The sequence below is a fragment of the Chaetura pelagica genome, unplaced genomic scaffold, assembly GCF_000747805.2.
Source record: "Chaetura pelagica isolate M959 unplaced genomic scaffold, ChaPel_1.0 scaffold123, whole genome shotgun sequence".
Classification (NCBI taxonomy): Eukaryota; Metazoa; Chordata; class Aves; order Apodiformes; family Apodidae; genus Chaetura; species Chaetura pelagica.
In genome coordinates, this window is record NW_009953295.1 from 9603887 (window position 1) to 9620055 (window position 16169).

At 38.0% G+C, this 16169-nt stretch overlaps 1 protein-coding gene across 1 annotated transcript; it reads right to left on the reverse strand.

Annotated features, from left to right (window-relative positions):
* Positions 1-847: 847 nt before the first annotated feature.
* Positions 848-15374, reverse strand: BIVM (basic, immunoglobulin-like variable motif containing). The gene is given in 10 exon segments (XM_009997931.1): positions 848-2128; positions 2130-2338; positions 3486-3582; positions 5602-5685; positions 8735-8867; positions 10123-10217; positions 11826-11930; positions 12038-12133; positions 13028-13154; positions 14774-15374. Coding segments are annotated over 10 exon segments (1512 nt in total). The 5' UTR covers positions 15264-15374; the 3' UTR covers positions 848-2052.
* Positions 15375-16169: the final 795 nt, after the last annotated feature.

Consider the following 16169-nt stretch of genomic DNA (forward strand, 5'->3'; position numbering starts at 1 on the left):
GGTCGGGGCTGCCGAACGGGCCTGCGGGGCGCGGGTCTGGTTGCCGTGGGGAGATGGTCCCGCCGCCCTTTCCGATGGGCCCGTGGGGAGGCCGAGCAGGGGCAGGGCCCGGCGGGGACGCGGGGCAGCCATTCGCCGAGGGACCAAAATCCACGTCGCAAAAATAAGGGAAGGGGGGGAGGGGGAAGTAGTATTTCTTCCCCCCTAAGCGTGTTTTTTCCCTGCAGCCGGTGCTCTCCCCACAATATGCTTCAAATGCTAGGATGCGAAAACAACGATACATTTAATCTCTAACCCCCTCTAGGGAAGAGCTCCCAGCAGCAGGGCCCCGCGGATGCACATCTGCCTTCTGGGAAGGATTGAATGCAACTAAGCGTGATAGAGCAAAACAAAGCTCCTGTGAAAACAGAAGCCCATCACAGCACATCTCTTAAGAATAGCAGCAGGCTACTGCCAGGGAGGAGCTTATTGAGCAAAACTGAAAGAGACTGTTATAGAATTGACTGAAGCCTGAAGTACCCTGAAGAACACAGCTCAAGCATTGTGAAGAGATTTCAGTCCTCAACCCAAATTCAGCTTTCAAAAATAGATTGAAAATAGTTCATCTGGAAAATACATTTTCAAACCCTTATGGGTGTTGTTCAGCCATCAGCCTGCAGACTTTGGGAAACTAAGCATGAGAAGTCTCAGTGGCCACACAGGCTTATGAGCAAAAAGATCCTACACCTCTAGGATTACTTTGCTAAGCAGGTGTTGCAATTCTGATCCTTTACTTACCCACTTCCCTGAAAACCTTCACTAAACATAGGGTCACCCTTCCTAAGACAAATGAAAAGCAAACAACAAAATAGAAAACAAGTTTTATTGAATGAACAAAAGTCTAAAAGTCCCCCATTTTTAGATAACAAAAGCAGCGACCTACAAAACCCCTGCATTCCATGACAAATCTTTATGTCAAAAAAATTAATCCTTGAGCAGGTGTGAACATCTGTACGCAGAAAGTTACAATGGTTGATATGTGTTTGGGTAAACAACTGGACACATTTCAGATTAAGAAGGAAAAGGAAAAAAAAGGGAAGAAGAGACTGCACATGGACACCTGAAAAAGCTTAACTGCTTGCTGGCCAAGAGGTATATCATCAGGGCTGCCAGCAGCTTTGAGCACTTGCACCCCCTTCATACAAAATGAAAAGAGCAGCAGAAAAATGACAGAGGTTTAAAGACTGAAGGAGGAAAAGACCTGCCAACAGAACGCAGTGTTCAGCTGGCTCATTTGGCTCATGGTAAATGAAGCTTTTTTATGTTAAATTTCACAAGCTTGCATTCAGTGAGTCTGAGCTCTCAAGAGGCTCCAGAGTAAGAAATCAGCCACTGTGCCCACAATACGGAAACTCCACCACTGAACTTGCCCTCTGACAGGCAATTCCTCTCAGTCTAAAACAGGCATCCAGCTAAGCAAAAGGAAACTGAGACCTGCTTGACAAACTATATAACTGCCAGAAGTCTACTGGGATCTAAATGGAGAATGTACATTCACTTTGTAAATCTGACAAGGTTTTCTGACCTATGTGTTTTCTTCCCTTTTCACTGGACATGGGCAGCCTTAGTAAAATGGAGTGTTAAAAGGAAGGCAATGTTTACTTTTACCCTTACACCATTTCCAGAATAACTCTTTTTATAAAGTTATATCATAAATTTTCATGCTTTTGAATACTAAGTATTTTCAGTGAAGTCTTGTTTATTACATTGACTTAGTTCAATCTGATCTTTTGTTTTCACAAATCAGAACATAAGTACAATTATTTCAAAATAAGTGATTGATTTTCCTGTAATAGCAGATTTGATTGCAGAAGTACAATAATCTGTGCTTTTTTGTCAGTTTATACATTGCATCTCATCCATTGCAACCATATAATCAGATGTTTTCAATAATTGTGAAGCTGTATCTTATACCATAATTTCTATTCGTAGTTATTCTAGGACTAACAGATTCCTAATATGTCTTGATTAAAACTAACTTTGATATATCAGCTCTATTACTTAAAGTTAATTTTAATCATTTCCATCATAATCATGATAACTCTGATACCCACTGTTTCTCCTCTCACGAAGGTTAGATTTCTTCCACTTCTTGATGAAAGCCAGCACTGAAAGATCGACCCAGTCGTCCATGTTGTTTCTTAGAGATATTGTCTTCGCTCTCAGACTTGGAAATTCCTTGTCCTTGAGTTTGGGATTGTTTATCCTGCCTAACATTTCCAAATGGAAAATTCCAAGGACCAAACCTTTGCCAGGTAAGTCTCTGAAAGGCAATGATGCAATGAAGATTTCCTCCAACCTAATCAAAGTAAAAAGGTTTTTTTTGTTAAATGCATTTCTAACATACGTAGATAATTGAAATTAACATCTTGGTGAGCAAAATCATTATTTGAAAAAGAAAAAAACCAACCATCCAACCACAAACTCAGCTCAATCAATTTTGATTGTTTCCCAGATTCAATTACTGCCTTCTTTCTCATCTTTTTAAATTATCATTTTATATCTTTCACAGGCTAGTGTAACTTACAATCTGCCAGTCTTTTTTACTCTCCAGTCACTTTCACACAAATAATCTTTTCTGGCCCCTTCTCACCTTGCTGACAGTCTTCCACACATCTTCTTTGAAATAATCTCTTCAGCCTATTATTTCTCACAGACTTTCATTCTACAAATCAAAAATACACACCCCTCATCCTATCTACAGGGAAGCTAGCTGTATATATTGATAATAAGTCCACACAAGAGAGATGTGCATTGTTTTATGTTTACTTTTACTTGAGTCTACTTTCTTTCCTGCTTACCTGTAGCTAGAAGGTCATGCACCAAGAGGATCTGTCTAATTTGCAGAGTATTTAGATACTTGCTGCAGCTATATTTTAAGCCAATAAAGTTAAATATTGTGACCAAATACACTGTATGCACAGATATCCTGGTTCATCCTAGCAATTGCCAGTCTACTGCTGTATTGTATCTCAGCCTGCAAGTAAATATGACTCTGGTATGCAAGGAAGTTGTCTTCTGTGATCTCTGACCTTCCTTTGAGCTTATGTAGATATATGGAATGGAATATCTTTGGCCAATTTTGCTGTCTGTCTAACTCAGCCTCCTATGGGGGGGTCACAGATCTCCCCATAGTGTCTGAGCCAGCAGAGTGAAGGTGCGACCTTGAAGCCTCAGTAGTTAGAAACATTCCACTGTCTTATCAGCCTAGCAGAACACACTATAGCTAGTTAAAAGAAAGCTTACTGAAGGAAAAAAAAAAAAAAATCAGTAAAAAGAAAAATTGGCTTCATCCTGGCTCAAACCAGGACAACATGTGACTTCTGTCTTCAGCAACACTTGACAGCATATTTCTTTTAGTGAAGTTCCCTTACACTGCTGAGGTATAAATACCTTTGCCAAAAATATACCAGTTATTTCTTCCCATCTCAGTAACTTTACCTCACCTTCTTTGTTTTTCGATGCTGCAATCCTCTCTCCAGATGTCGAATATCTAGATATTCTGGATTTTGGGTGTTTAGGTCGGTGACAATATCTGCCCACCTACAGAATAAGATTATTACTACTCAGCTGACATTTATGAAACCTCAGCACCACTACTACATGCAAATACAGATCTGCAACTTTAAATAGTCTCACCAGCAATGTGAAGATAAACAAATGTGTAAAGATAAAAAAGCCTCAGTATTACAGACATCAAGCTAGATATAAAAGCATCACTTTTCATCAAAGCATTCACAATGTTAATTCCTACTCTTTGGAAACACCGTTCAAAATGAGCAAGAACACCTTGAGTCTTTAGCTGCATTGCTTACCCTTATCAATTCATCAGTTTCACAAAAGCAGCAGCAAAGTACAATTTAGGCAAAGGGAAACATTAGGTTTTACTTTATTTAATCCTCTCTTACCCTTTTCACAGAATCATCACAGAATCCTAGGGGTTGGAAGAGACCCTGAAAGATCATCTAGTTCAACCTCCCTGCCAGAGCAGGATCACCTACAGCACATCACACAGGAACGCATCCAGGCAGGTTCTGAATGTCTCCAGTGAAGGAGACTCCACAACCTCTCTGGGCAGCCTGTTCCAGTGCTCTGTCACTCAGTTTTATATTAATGTCTGAACTCTTGTCTGTTTTTCTTGCCCACTAAATGTTTTCAGCAGACAACTCTCACATTCCATCTGTACCAAACTACCAATTCAGTACCCCTATAAGGTCTTGCCTTTTCTGTCAAAGTCTAATTACCTGCTTCTCTAACGCCACCCTCCAGGTTCAGAAAATCCATTTCTGCCCAAACCTTTGCCCTCCTACCTTAAGCACAGAACTTTCTGCTAGCTCTTATTGGGACTGCAGCAGGAGGAAGAAAGTCTCCACAATCAAAAACAGTGTTACCAAGGTTTGTATTCTACATTCAGAAACCTCTTCTTGTGCCATTTGTATCTTATATACAGGACAAAATTCCATCTGTGGGATGTATAGTATGCCATTTCTCTGCACAGCAACCTCATGCATAATGTGACTTATTTTCTTGCACTTAAATCTTATTAGTCCAAATTATTCAGCTAGTTACTGTTACTGACATAGTCACATCACTGAAATAATAAACAAAAAAGGTTATTTGGGTTTTAGGTACTGGGTTAGATCTGACTGGCTATGAAACCATTTGGATAAGCACTTTCGAACAATTTTTCAAAATAATTAGAGAACAAACAAGAGGAGACAAAGTAGGAATGGTGTGATTATTTTTTTTTAATTATTATTTTTATTACTTTTTTCCACAGATCTTTTCCTAATGTATCAAGAAAAATCACTGTAATGCACTTGGGGTGACAGAGAAGCTATTTGCTAGAACTTATGCTTTGGCTGTGGAACTGGTTTCTTAAGACATACTATTCTTTTGTATGGTACCTTCATTTCAGAAATTATTAGGCATTAAGAACTAGCATGTCAAGTAAAGCTGAGAAAACTGTTCCATTAATTTAGCATTACAAAATTAACCAGTGAATTTTCTACATTGCACCCTCTAGCTCACCTAGTCTGTACGTCTGCTTTAGACACCAACTTCATATGGGCGAGACCTCACCATAACTGTATTGCTTGAATGCATAGGTAAGCTAATAACACAGGGCGCAGGCTGTCCCTGCATCTGAGCTAGGAGATCCTGGTAGCAGCATTACATCCTGTGCACGTCCCAGGCGCAGCCTGTCTACATCCTCCACTGAAGAATAACCTCCAGGGTTTGTACAGCCTGCAAGTTGCAATTGGCACACTCACAGACAGCTGAGGTGTCTTTTCTTCTTGACTAACGTGAGCCGGGTCACACCCAAACCAGAGAAACATGCTTTGGCTTTTAGCAACCTACATGTGTTCTGCCATGAAATATAAAGTGGCAGAGGCAGCTTCGAGGTCAAAACCAAAGTTTCTCTCTAAAGCATTTGTTTCTCTTAGGACTATAATACAGACATTCAAAAGATCTAAAAACTCACTTGGTGACCCTTATTAGAGAAATACAAATGACTTTGAAAGAAAACATACTGGTTTATATTCTTACCAAGCAACATACCTTTTACAGTGTATTGTTGGATGTTTTCTGCTTGGTTCTCCAATTAAGATCCAATATTCCACTTCTTGCTGCAAGACACGACCTCTGTTCAATAGAAGATACAATCCTAGTAAGATTTATTGTGCATACTAAAAAGAAAAAGAAAGATTAACATTCTATTGTTCCTTTTAGGATTTTCAAACATTAAAAATTGTTTCCTCAGCCAAACTGAAAACCAGCTTCTCTTGTTATAAATAGTGTTTGCAATTGCATACAGGAAAACTTCTGAATTCACAAGGCCTCTAATCAAGATAGAAGCTTTTCCTTATGATTATTTGGGAAAAATACAGCGTTCCTCAGATGAAAGGCAGTCTACTGTAAGTTCAAAATATATACATAACAATAGAAATAAGAGTTGTGGAAAACCACACGAAGGTGGAACAAATGTCTTCCTCTTTATATCACAGATATCTAACAGACTCACAAAATAGCCCCTTCCACTAGTTTTAAACCATACCTCATCTGACAGTTATCACAAACAGCTGCAGGGTAACCTGTATGAAAACAACTGGCAACTTAAACTGCTTCCTCCCAAGCATCCAGTACCACATATTAAAAACCAAAACTATCAGGGAAAAATTTTAAGATCCATCAGGACAGACTGCTGAGATGCAGAGGACTGTTTTGTGACTTCCTGTGTACAATTATCCTGTGAAAAACTACTTCAGGTTCGACTGACAAAACCTGAGATTTTTTTGCCTAGGGAATTAGAATAGTGCCTTACTGCCTGAGATAATGTGTTTAATTTTAATTCCCTGGAAAATAACACTGTATGCCATCAGAGTACAGATGGGAAACCAAAACACAGGATAGATTAATTGACTTACCTAAAGTCACACTGGAAGTCTGTGGTTGAACTGGGAACTGAACCCAGGTCTCCCGAGTCCAAATCCAGCAACCTAAGATCATACAGGAAGTCTGTGGGTGACCTAAGAACTGTCTCCTAAACTCAGCCTAGCAACCTATCTACCCATTTCTTTTGGAATTTAAAAAAAGTTTCTTAGCTTGATTTTGAAAGAAAAGCTTGCCTTTGTAACGGACAAACAAGAACTGTTACAGAATCTATTGACAGTGCTTCTGGAACCTGAACATATTTTTTCCCAGTAAGATATAAGAAGATATGAAGACAACAGGCTGCTCTTCTGGTCTGACCTCCAGCCTAAAATAAGGCTACAGAAGCTCCCTGAAGTCATTACTTCATGTTACATTATTATAAAAGATCTGTTGTTAGGAAGAAAATCTAATACTGACTTATAAATAACATCACGAGTGACTGAGAATCCATTTCAACAACAGAAGAAGTATTGAAATTGTTGTTCTCCCTCTTCACCGAAGAACAGGAATTCAAACTCGGTATCAGGTAAGTCTCCACACACTGGACCATATTACTTCTCAAATTACATTTTTTATCTAGTAAACAACTTTATTTATTTTTTTTTTTCCTCTTTGCTCTTCCAGTGCAGATTCTTAAGAACTGATCAAGTAAGCCAGCTATTAATCTTTCTTAATCTTAAACAGACTGATGTGCTGGACGTGCACTTGGGGCACATTTTCCACACTCACACCACGTATCAGTAAAAGCAGTTTTAATAAAAATTGTCTGTATTGTACACTAAAAGCTTTAATTAACTTTTTTATCAGACTCACATTAGGCACAAATGAAATTCAGGTGATTATGCTTTATTGCCTCCAAACAATTACCATTTTGAACTCTAAAAGTAAAGCTAACATTTTCCACTCCTGGATATGACTCTACATTTTCAGCACAGCCAAATGTAGACCACTTGGTAAGCGAAGTTCAAGACTGAGGCTCACATTACACCAGTGACCTGCTCATGTCATTGTTTAGCATTCCCCATTACTGGCATCTGCCAGTTTTGGCAGGGATTGTCTTCTTATGCCCCATGGTAATACTAATAAATACTGACCAACAGTTGAACATTGAGAAAGTTCAAAAGAAACATCCAATATATATGGTGTTTTAAACTACTTTGAGAGAGGAAGGCCTGTTTAACTTAGTGACTCTGTGAGTGAGACAAAACAAACTGCACTCAGCATATTATACAACAGCAAGTTAAATGTTAAATAAGCTGAATTCCCTCAAGATTATGAAATTTTTCCAGCCTTACTTTGTTTTTAATGCAATGCTTGCCCTAAACTCAGTGTGAATATCAGTGCTATTATCCTCTTTTTAAATCTGTTTAATTTAAACATGTATCAACTATTCCATTCCTTTATCTTTAGTAATGTCACCCTAACAGATTTTAAATTATTCAAGTAATTGTGTATATTCTAAAACAACTGGCACATTAAGTTTCTACTGACATTTGAAAAGTGCTCCAGTACTCCAAGCGTTTTTTCAAAAAGCCTAACATACTTTGATAGTCTAGAGGTTTCTTTTAGCTTCTTTGCCCCCTCCAATTCTTGTTAACAAATTATTCAGACATCTTTACTTTTCTAAGTAGTTGCAGTTTATCATCATTATTAGATAACACTGGAAGCAAAGCGCATAAACACCATTCTGCAACACCTACAACATACCCCGATCTCCCCACACACAAAGACCAGTTTCTGTGCGTGCAGATTTTATCACGTCCACTTCATAATGGATTAGCATCACTGTAGGCTTTTTGTTTCTAGTTTATAAAGAAAAATTTCACAGACACGTCTTTTGTTTTCCCTCAAGTTCTCTGTGCACAGACTCTCCTCATGATTAGCTGACTCTTTACTGTTTTTCCTTAGAAAACACCTGGCTTTTTTCAGCCCATATGGTTTTATTTTTCAGACTGGTCATCTTCACTTGTTCTTCAAGTAAATAAATACCGTCTCTGTATCTGGCTAAAATGTCTTTAAACAATTTCTCAGTACCATCCATAGTTTTCTGTTTAAGTTCTCTCTACCTAGTCTGCTTAGTTGTGTTTAATTTTAAGTCAATCCTTTCAAATCACACAGTAGTGTGATTCATACTACTTCAGACAGAAATGCTTTTACAACATACACTGGAAAGTTATTTAGGGAGAAAAACGGTACCAACTTGCAGTAAATTTTTCTGTATGTTTCCTCCAGTAAAATAAGCATAAACACAGTATCTTACCTATAGGCTTTACTGGCTTTTACTGGGGTTGCTTCAAATCCAATTGGGCAAAAATAATGGTTTTGGCAATGGTAGATGTAGGCCATTGATTCATCTTTCAGTCCACGTGTTAGTTTTGCTAGCGCCCCTGCAGCTACAAAGAAAGATCAGGTTACAAGTGCAGATTGCCTAACATTCACCAAAAAGCACCTATTTGATAACATGAAATAGTTACACTGCTTCTCAAATTAGAGGACATGACCTGACAGGCATTCACAGAACAGTTTTGATTTCAAATTTCTTAGTATTTAATTTCCTGCCTGGTAGGAAAAAAAATAACATCTGCCACACAGTCCATATTAGGGAAATGCATGAAAGTCATATTAAAAAGTACTTGTTCTGAAACAAACAAACAAAAAAACACACAAAAAAAAAACCCTACCAAAGTATCTCAGTATCTATTAACCTAGGAAATACACACTGCAGCAGAATCCAAGTCAGATGTAGCCTATCCGTGGCACTACTGAAACCCCTGAAAGCTTTCAAACATTTTGGTATCATGAGCTTCTTTGAGCTTTCTAAACTCAGAAACACCTCCCACATTTGGGCATGCAGTATTTTGCAATGTGATCACAGTACTGGGTTTCAGGAAAAGACTAGAAAAGGCACTGAAATGTGACAGAATTCTTAAAAGGGGATAGCAAGAACAAAAAAAGTTACTTCACTTTAATCATCTCCTCCCCACCTCTTCAGCATGGTTTTATCCTTTTAAAGAACCTTCCATTGAGAAGATAACTCCCCAGCCTAGACCAAAGACTAACAAGCTACATCTGGAAGTATCATTTTTCTTAAAGTAGCACACTTAGAAGTAGACATAAAAATGCAGCTTCATAAGCTAATTGAGAAAAATCACCTCATGTTTGAGAGTGTTACTTAAAGTCAGGCAGAACAGATGAGTTCACCAACTTTAAAATTTCATTTTTTGATAGTGCAAAACATTTATTAAAGACATGGATACTTTTGTGCTGTACAATCTCATTTTTTTTATACAACACAGATTTCCAAAACACTGAAATAAAAATGTGCTGCTCCCCTAGTGTACTACAGCAAGCATCTGCCAGGACACTAGCACAGAACTGGAAGTGCAGTGTCCTCCTGGATACCTTAAAATTCCAGTCCTGTGATAACAGAATATATAGCACAGAACATTTTATCAAAATAAAAGTACAAATGAAATTTTAGCAAAATAACAAAAAAAGTAAAACCAGAAAAATCAGGCAACTTGGAGCTATATGATAACTTAAGTCAAACTGGAAGTACTTACAGAATTTGTTCAGTAAAATACTGCACATTGCAGGATTTTTCAGTTTATATACTGTAAAATGAATGCTTTAGGATAAGCTACGTACCAGTTTCTCCAGCTGTCTTGTTCTTCCCATGAGGTTTATACAGAACATATGAACATCCCTTGATATGGAAGTGATCATTTATTTGTCTAAACCATCTGAAACAATAAGCTTAAAGATTGTAGTAACTTAAGAGTTATTAAACACAATTTTTTTTCCCTCCTGTTTTTAGTCTGCTTGCTGATTTAGAAAACTCTTGGTGTGCTAACAAGTCCCTACCACAATAGCATGCAGATTGTAGATGACCATGGTACCCTAACCCAAACAAAGGTTAGATCACAAAGAGATAAATAAAATACTCAAAGCTTTTTCCTTCATTTTGCCTTTTTTTCAGACCAAACTTAGACCCATAAAAACCAAAGGGCCAGATTTGAAATGCTGGTCTTGTGTTCAGTGCAGTTACCTCCAAGTCTCAGTTATTCAGCCTTTAGAAAGACACTCAAATTCTGAAGTGCTTCAACTGTGATTTGTCAGCTACACAAAGTGAATCTTCCAAGACACCAGAAGGCAGGACCCTTCAAGTGAGACTTTCTGCATATCATGTTGGGCTTCTGTCACAGAAGCTTCACAATGCCCAAGTGTTACAGAAGTTGCCTACTGCAGCTCCTCACAGCAGCAGTGAGGACAGGTCTGCAAAGAAGATTTTAGTCTTAGATATTTTTCTACATCAGAAGATTCAAATTCACATCTCCAAAGATAACACGTCAATCATAAAGCTGTGTCGGGTGATGGGGTTGGCTCTTAGCCCTTCTATTTCCCAACCTGCTGAGCAGTTAAAAATTATTTGACGAGACAGAAAAAAAAACAGTAAGGGTAACTTTTCTACTGCACATAGGGCCCTTCAGGGGAAAACAAAGAATCTGGAGTTCAACTTTCATCTGTATAAACTGTGACATAAAGAGACAACATTTTATTAACTTGGTCTATAAGAGTTGCTATACCCTGACATACTCGTAAAAAGACACAAAATCTGAATGAGTGTCCTAAGGGAGAAAAGGAATTTTTCATGACACTTGTCAATGATCTAGCCAGTATGCTACCAATTAAGAACAGACTGCTGCAACATTTTCAAATCCAGCTCCCACATTCTGTGCCAAAACCTATATATTGCCTTCAAAAATACTAACTCAATCAAATGAAACAGGGAAGAATAATGCAAGTGCTCTCTGAGTCCTGCCTCACCCTTTTTTCTTCTCCTTTTCTTCTTCCTCCTCCTGATCAGCTCCATTGCAGCAAAGGTGTAGCACTCACTATCTCATTTTCATTTCTTAAGTTACTTTTTACATAAAGCAATTTGGCCTTTTCATGCCATTTCAGTGACATTAAGAAGCATTTAATGTGTATGCTCAAAAACAGACAAATGAGAGCAAATAAAAAATTTCTTACTCAGGAGACTGCATTCATTAAGAGTATTATCCAACAATTAAACAAACTCAGCCAAAATCCAATAGAATTTAATGTCCACCTGATCTGTGTAGCAATACTGCACTATACAAAACAGTTAGTGAAACATACTCTTTGAAAAGTTTCTGCAGGCACTCTCAGAGTACCTGGGTGTGCTTTATTATTCTAAAATTGAAGAGGACTACCTTGTGTCATCCACTACTTATTTAAAATTAACTACTACTGTATTTTCAAAGGTTCTTACTTTTATGTTGTTTTTGCAAACATTAATGATTTAACTGCATCAAAAGAACCAAACATACCTCATTAAAGTTGTATTTCCTGTGAAGGGACCAAATCTAATCTCCTCAAATGGGGGCTGAAAGCCCAGTATATGCAAAGCTTCTTCTTGAGTAATAGGAGGTAAACTGAAGGGGGGGGAGGGGAGAAAGGAAAAAATAAAATATTGTTTAATAAAGTAATTAGCAACATATTTTAGACTGTTTAGAGTCAAAGTGGTCTGTTTCTGACTTACCTTCCAGCTCCCAGTGTACTATACAAGAAATTCCAGCAAGACACTAAGGATGAAATTCCACAGGAAGTCTTGTATTGAGGTCGGCTAACACAATACCTAAACCGAACAGAAACAGATTAGTGAGCATTCTTGATTTAGTTACAAGAGCAATCTGAAGTGCTTTTCTGTGTGCCATGCCACTGAAGTGCCATGCTATATTAAATGTTTTTGTCTCCTGTATGTATAAAAAAAAAAAAAAGGAACCAATACTTTAAGCATTTTAAGTTTGTCAGATTCTACTACCTTACTTCATAGAAATCGGCCAGATTTCTAACAGCCCCATGGGAGTTCAGTACAAATTACCCTGTAGGAAAAATGGTTCTGTACTAATATAATTCAGTTTGATCCAGTCTCATCTAATATGTGAACTTGTTGTAAGCTGCATTTCTACCAATTTACTAATGGATGTCACTCCAGACTGCAGATTTCCTAGGCTAACTCCAACTTTCTGATGTTATAAATATACAGTAAGAACGTGACAGATTCATTACACTAAGTTATTTTAGTGAAATACATTCATATGAGATAGGTTGTACAGAACTGACAGATTTTGATCAAGTATTTCCTAGTCAAAATAAAAATCAGGACTAAGACATAGCAGTATTATGCTTAAGGTTACTTTTTGCCTGACCATGCTAATAAACTTGCATAATATTTTTTAGCAATGAATCCCCCACATAATTTTTTCCTTATTGAAGGAAAAAGAAATGTTTAGAAGGAAAATATTATTAGAATGTCAAGAGTGGGGAGGGAAGCTCTCATTCCTCCTGTAGAAAATAAGATATTTAGTTTATATTTGCTTAACATATCCCCATTTCTTACTTACAAGAGAGGACATGCAAGATATTCCATACAAGATATTACTAAGAAGTTTGAAATCAGAAAACCAGCAACATTGTTCACCAACAAACTGTATAGGGGATAACCTTAAACACAATTCATAAATACTACCATCTTCGGAGGTCCAACACTTTCCTTTCCTTCACGTCTTCAAGAGCAGAACGCTGAGGACACTCCCTGTATTGTTTGCTTTTTTTGTCTAGGGATTTTTTCTTTGTTGTTTGTTTCTTCATGTTGCCTGCAAAACAGAATTCAGAAAGAAATTCATGTCTTGTATATCTTCTTAAAGGTCTTCATACCTTTTATATCCTTCTTCTTAAATACTTTTAGTAGCAGCATACACCTCAAAGAGAGACGCTGGTTGTGTCGGTAAGTGCAAATTGGGACTAACCATTAATTATTGGAAAAACCTGAAATGCGTTATCAAGATTGTCAACAGGTTTGTAAAGCCATCAGCTCCATGAACAACACTGTGTTTTTCTGAAGAGAATTAATGATGACCTGCACAGCTGTTTAAGAAAGAGCAGTCAATCTGATTATTCTAATGCGTTAAATCAGACATCCCAGAAATAAGACTCTCTAACCGGCGACTTCCCATCTCCTCACATTAATGCAGAGAGAAATGAAAATAAACTTGTTTTCCATGACCAGTGATGAAAATTTACATGCAAATCCAGTGAGAATAATATACTTTCAAGGTCTTTTCCTTTATGTAAGACTCTGAGACAACGAAAAATTAAAAGAGTTGGGCCATGTAATAGAGCAGGAATATTTCTATCCCATTTTCACAGAATGGTAGGGGTTGGAGGAGACCTCTAGAGATCATCTAGTCTAACCTCCGTGCCAGGATCACCTAGAGTACATCACACAGGAACATGACCAGGTAGGTTTTGAATGTCTCCAGGGATGGAGACTCCACAACCTCCCTGCACAGCATGTTCCAGTGCTCTGTTACCCTCAGAGTAAAAGAGTATCTTCTCATGCATCCAAATGAAATACATCACCTGTATTTTAGCAAAACTTAACATCCTGTACAATTTGTTTCTTATTTTTAAAGATGCTACATGTACACATGAAAAGGCAATGACAATATGCTAACTGTGTTTAAGTTTTGTTAAACCAGTTTCACATCAGCAGACAAACCAAGAACTTGAGTAGCCAGCCAATGCATTAAGGAAAAAAATCTACAGCCAGCTCTGGACTTACACAAGGGATCACAGGACAAAGAAAACCAAGCCTCTATGTGAGTGCTTGATGCACAATTGCAATCTGTGACTAGGGAGAACATAGCAGGCAGGAAATAAGCCAATTTTACAGAAATGAGCTCCCTAATTCTGTACAGATACAGCAAATCAAAATAAATACAGTTCTGTTACAGAAACCAACTGCTCTCCTAGACAACTGTAATTATTTCACTTAATTCTTATAATAAATAAACCATATAATTTATTTCACAATACATCTCTGAAGTACCTTTAAAGATTTCTGCAAGTGACAAACCTTATAATTAAAAGCAGTAGCCACTGCACAATGTACTAGGTCCTACTAAAAGAAAGCAAAAAAAAATAAAAATAATTTCAAGTTAAAAAACAAGCCCAAACCAGAAGCCACCTGAAATACCAAAAGAAATCACACACATTTAAACACAAGCCAGCCTTGTTTTAGAGGCACTTCCCTAGGCAGCTACACCTGACTTCTCACTCACTCCTTTCCCAATGAGCAGGCTGTCTGAAATGACATACAGACTCTTCTCTAGCACTTTCTGGAGAAAACACCTGTTCTGACGAGCCCCCTCCACAAGCAACTTGTCAACATGAAGCCTCTTCCTATCGCAACATCAAATCTTCACCATCTTACCTGCTTTGTTCTTCAGATTTGTGGTCACGGCATTAAACTCTGATTTGTCGATTTCCCATGCCAGTGGGAGTTTTCCAAGATTGCCAGGCAAGCCTTCCAAGTTAGCATCTTCACTGTAGATTATCTCTGAAGCACCAGTTTGAATGCCTAGTAAGCTGGGTGTGTTATTTCCCACATTTAAGGCAGCATTGCCTGACAGACAGGCACTAACTGAAGCACTTGGGCTTTTACAAATAGATGTTACTCTGTTTAAAAAAGCATAGTCTGAGCAGATGGTGTAAAATTTCTCTCGTGTATGAGTCACAGGACATCCCCATGGGTAATGCCCATCTCCCCTAGACACTAAGGACACAGTGGAGGCATCTGACATGCAGCACGGCTTCACGGGATCAAGAAGAGAAGCTTCTGAGGATTCTTTCCCAGGTTTGTTTTCAGTGTTTCTATTATTTCCAGAACCATTCTCCTTTTCATCTTCTGCACCGTTAGGCATTGAATGATACTGAAAGAGTTGGGTGCAACTAAGAATGTTTTTCTGTTCTAATTACAACAGAGTTTGCATCATTGCCTCCATTGCCTCTGCAAGCTATGGATGAGGTACCTGAAAGAAAATGAGAAGTTCATACAGGTGTCTCTATCAACATAAAAACAAACAAAGCTTACTTTTAACTGAATAAAAGCTGAAATACCCTTCAAGATAAGCCACAACACCCATCGTGTCTTTTTCTAAACACCTCTGGAATGCTACAAACAGCATTTTTTATTATTTGTGAAGTGCCAGCAGCATACACCACAGTGATGCCAGGATGAAGACATGAGTAACTCACTTGTAAACCAGTACGAGTTAAAAAAACAAAGAACAAAGAAAAAAAAAAACCAAACAAACCAAGACATTTCTACATTTACACAGTTGTGGTTAATCACTTCTATTTCTTTGTAGTCACAATAGCTTGTGTATGTGATACAGAAAATAATTCATGCAAACTAATAAATCAGAGCAACAGCAAGGTAATGTCACTTAATTCTGAAGAATCCCGCATACTTCTGCTTCAAGTGAAGTTCAGGCTTGCATGAAATTAGAGTAAGTCTTACCTCTTCATTCTAAATTGACACTTACCCTCAATGTGTTTCACTGGCCTCCCTTGTACAGCTCCTAAGGGTTCCCTTTTATTTTTATGCACTTCCTGTTCTTCGAGACGTGAGAAAGAAGCGCATCAGATTTTGTTTATAGTACTTAAAGAATTACCAAAAACATATTGAAAAGGCTGGCTTCCTTTTAATGATCGTTTTTAAAAAGCAAGCTGACAGTATGTGTTATCTGTCATCTCGGCAGGTCTCGGCGCCCGCGGTGCGAGGACACACAGCGCAGATGGGAAACCTGGCACGAAGGAAGCAGGAG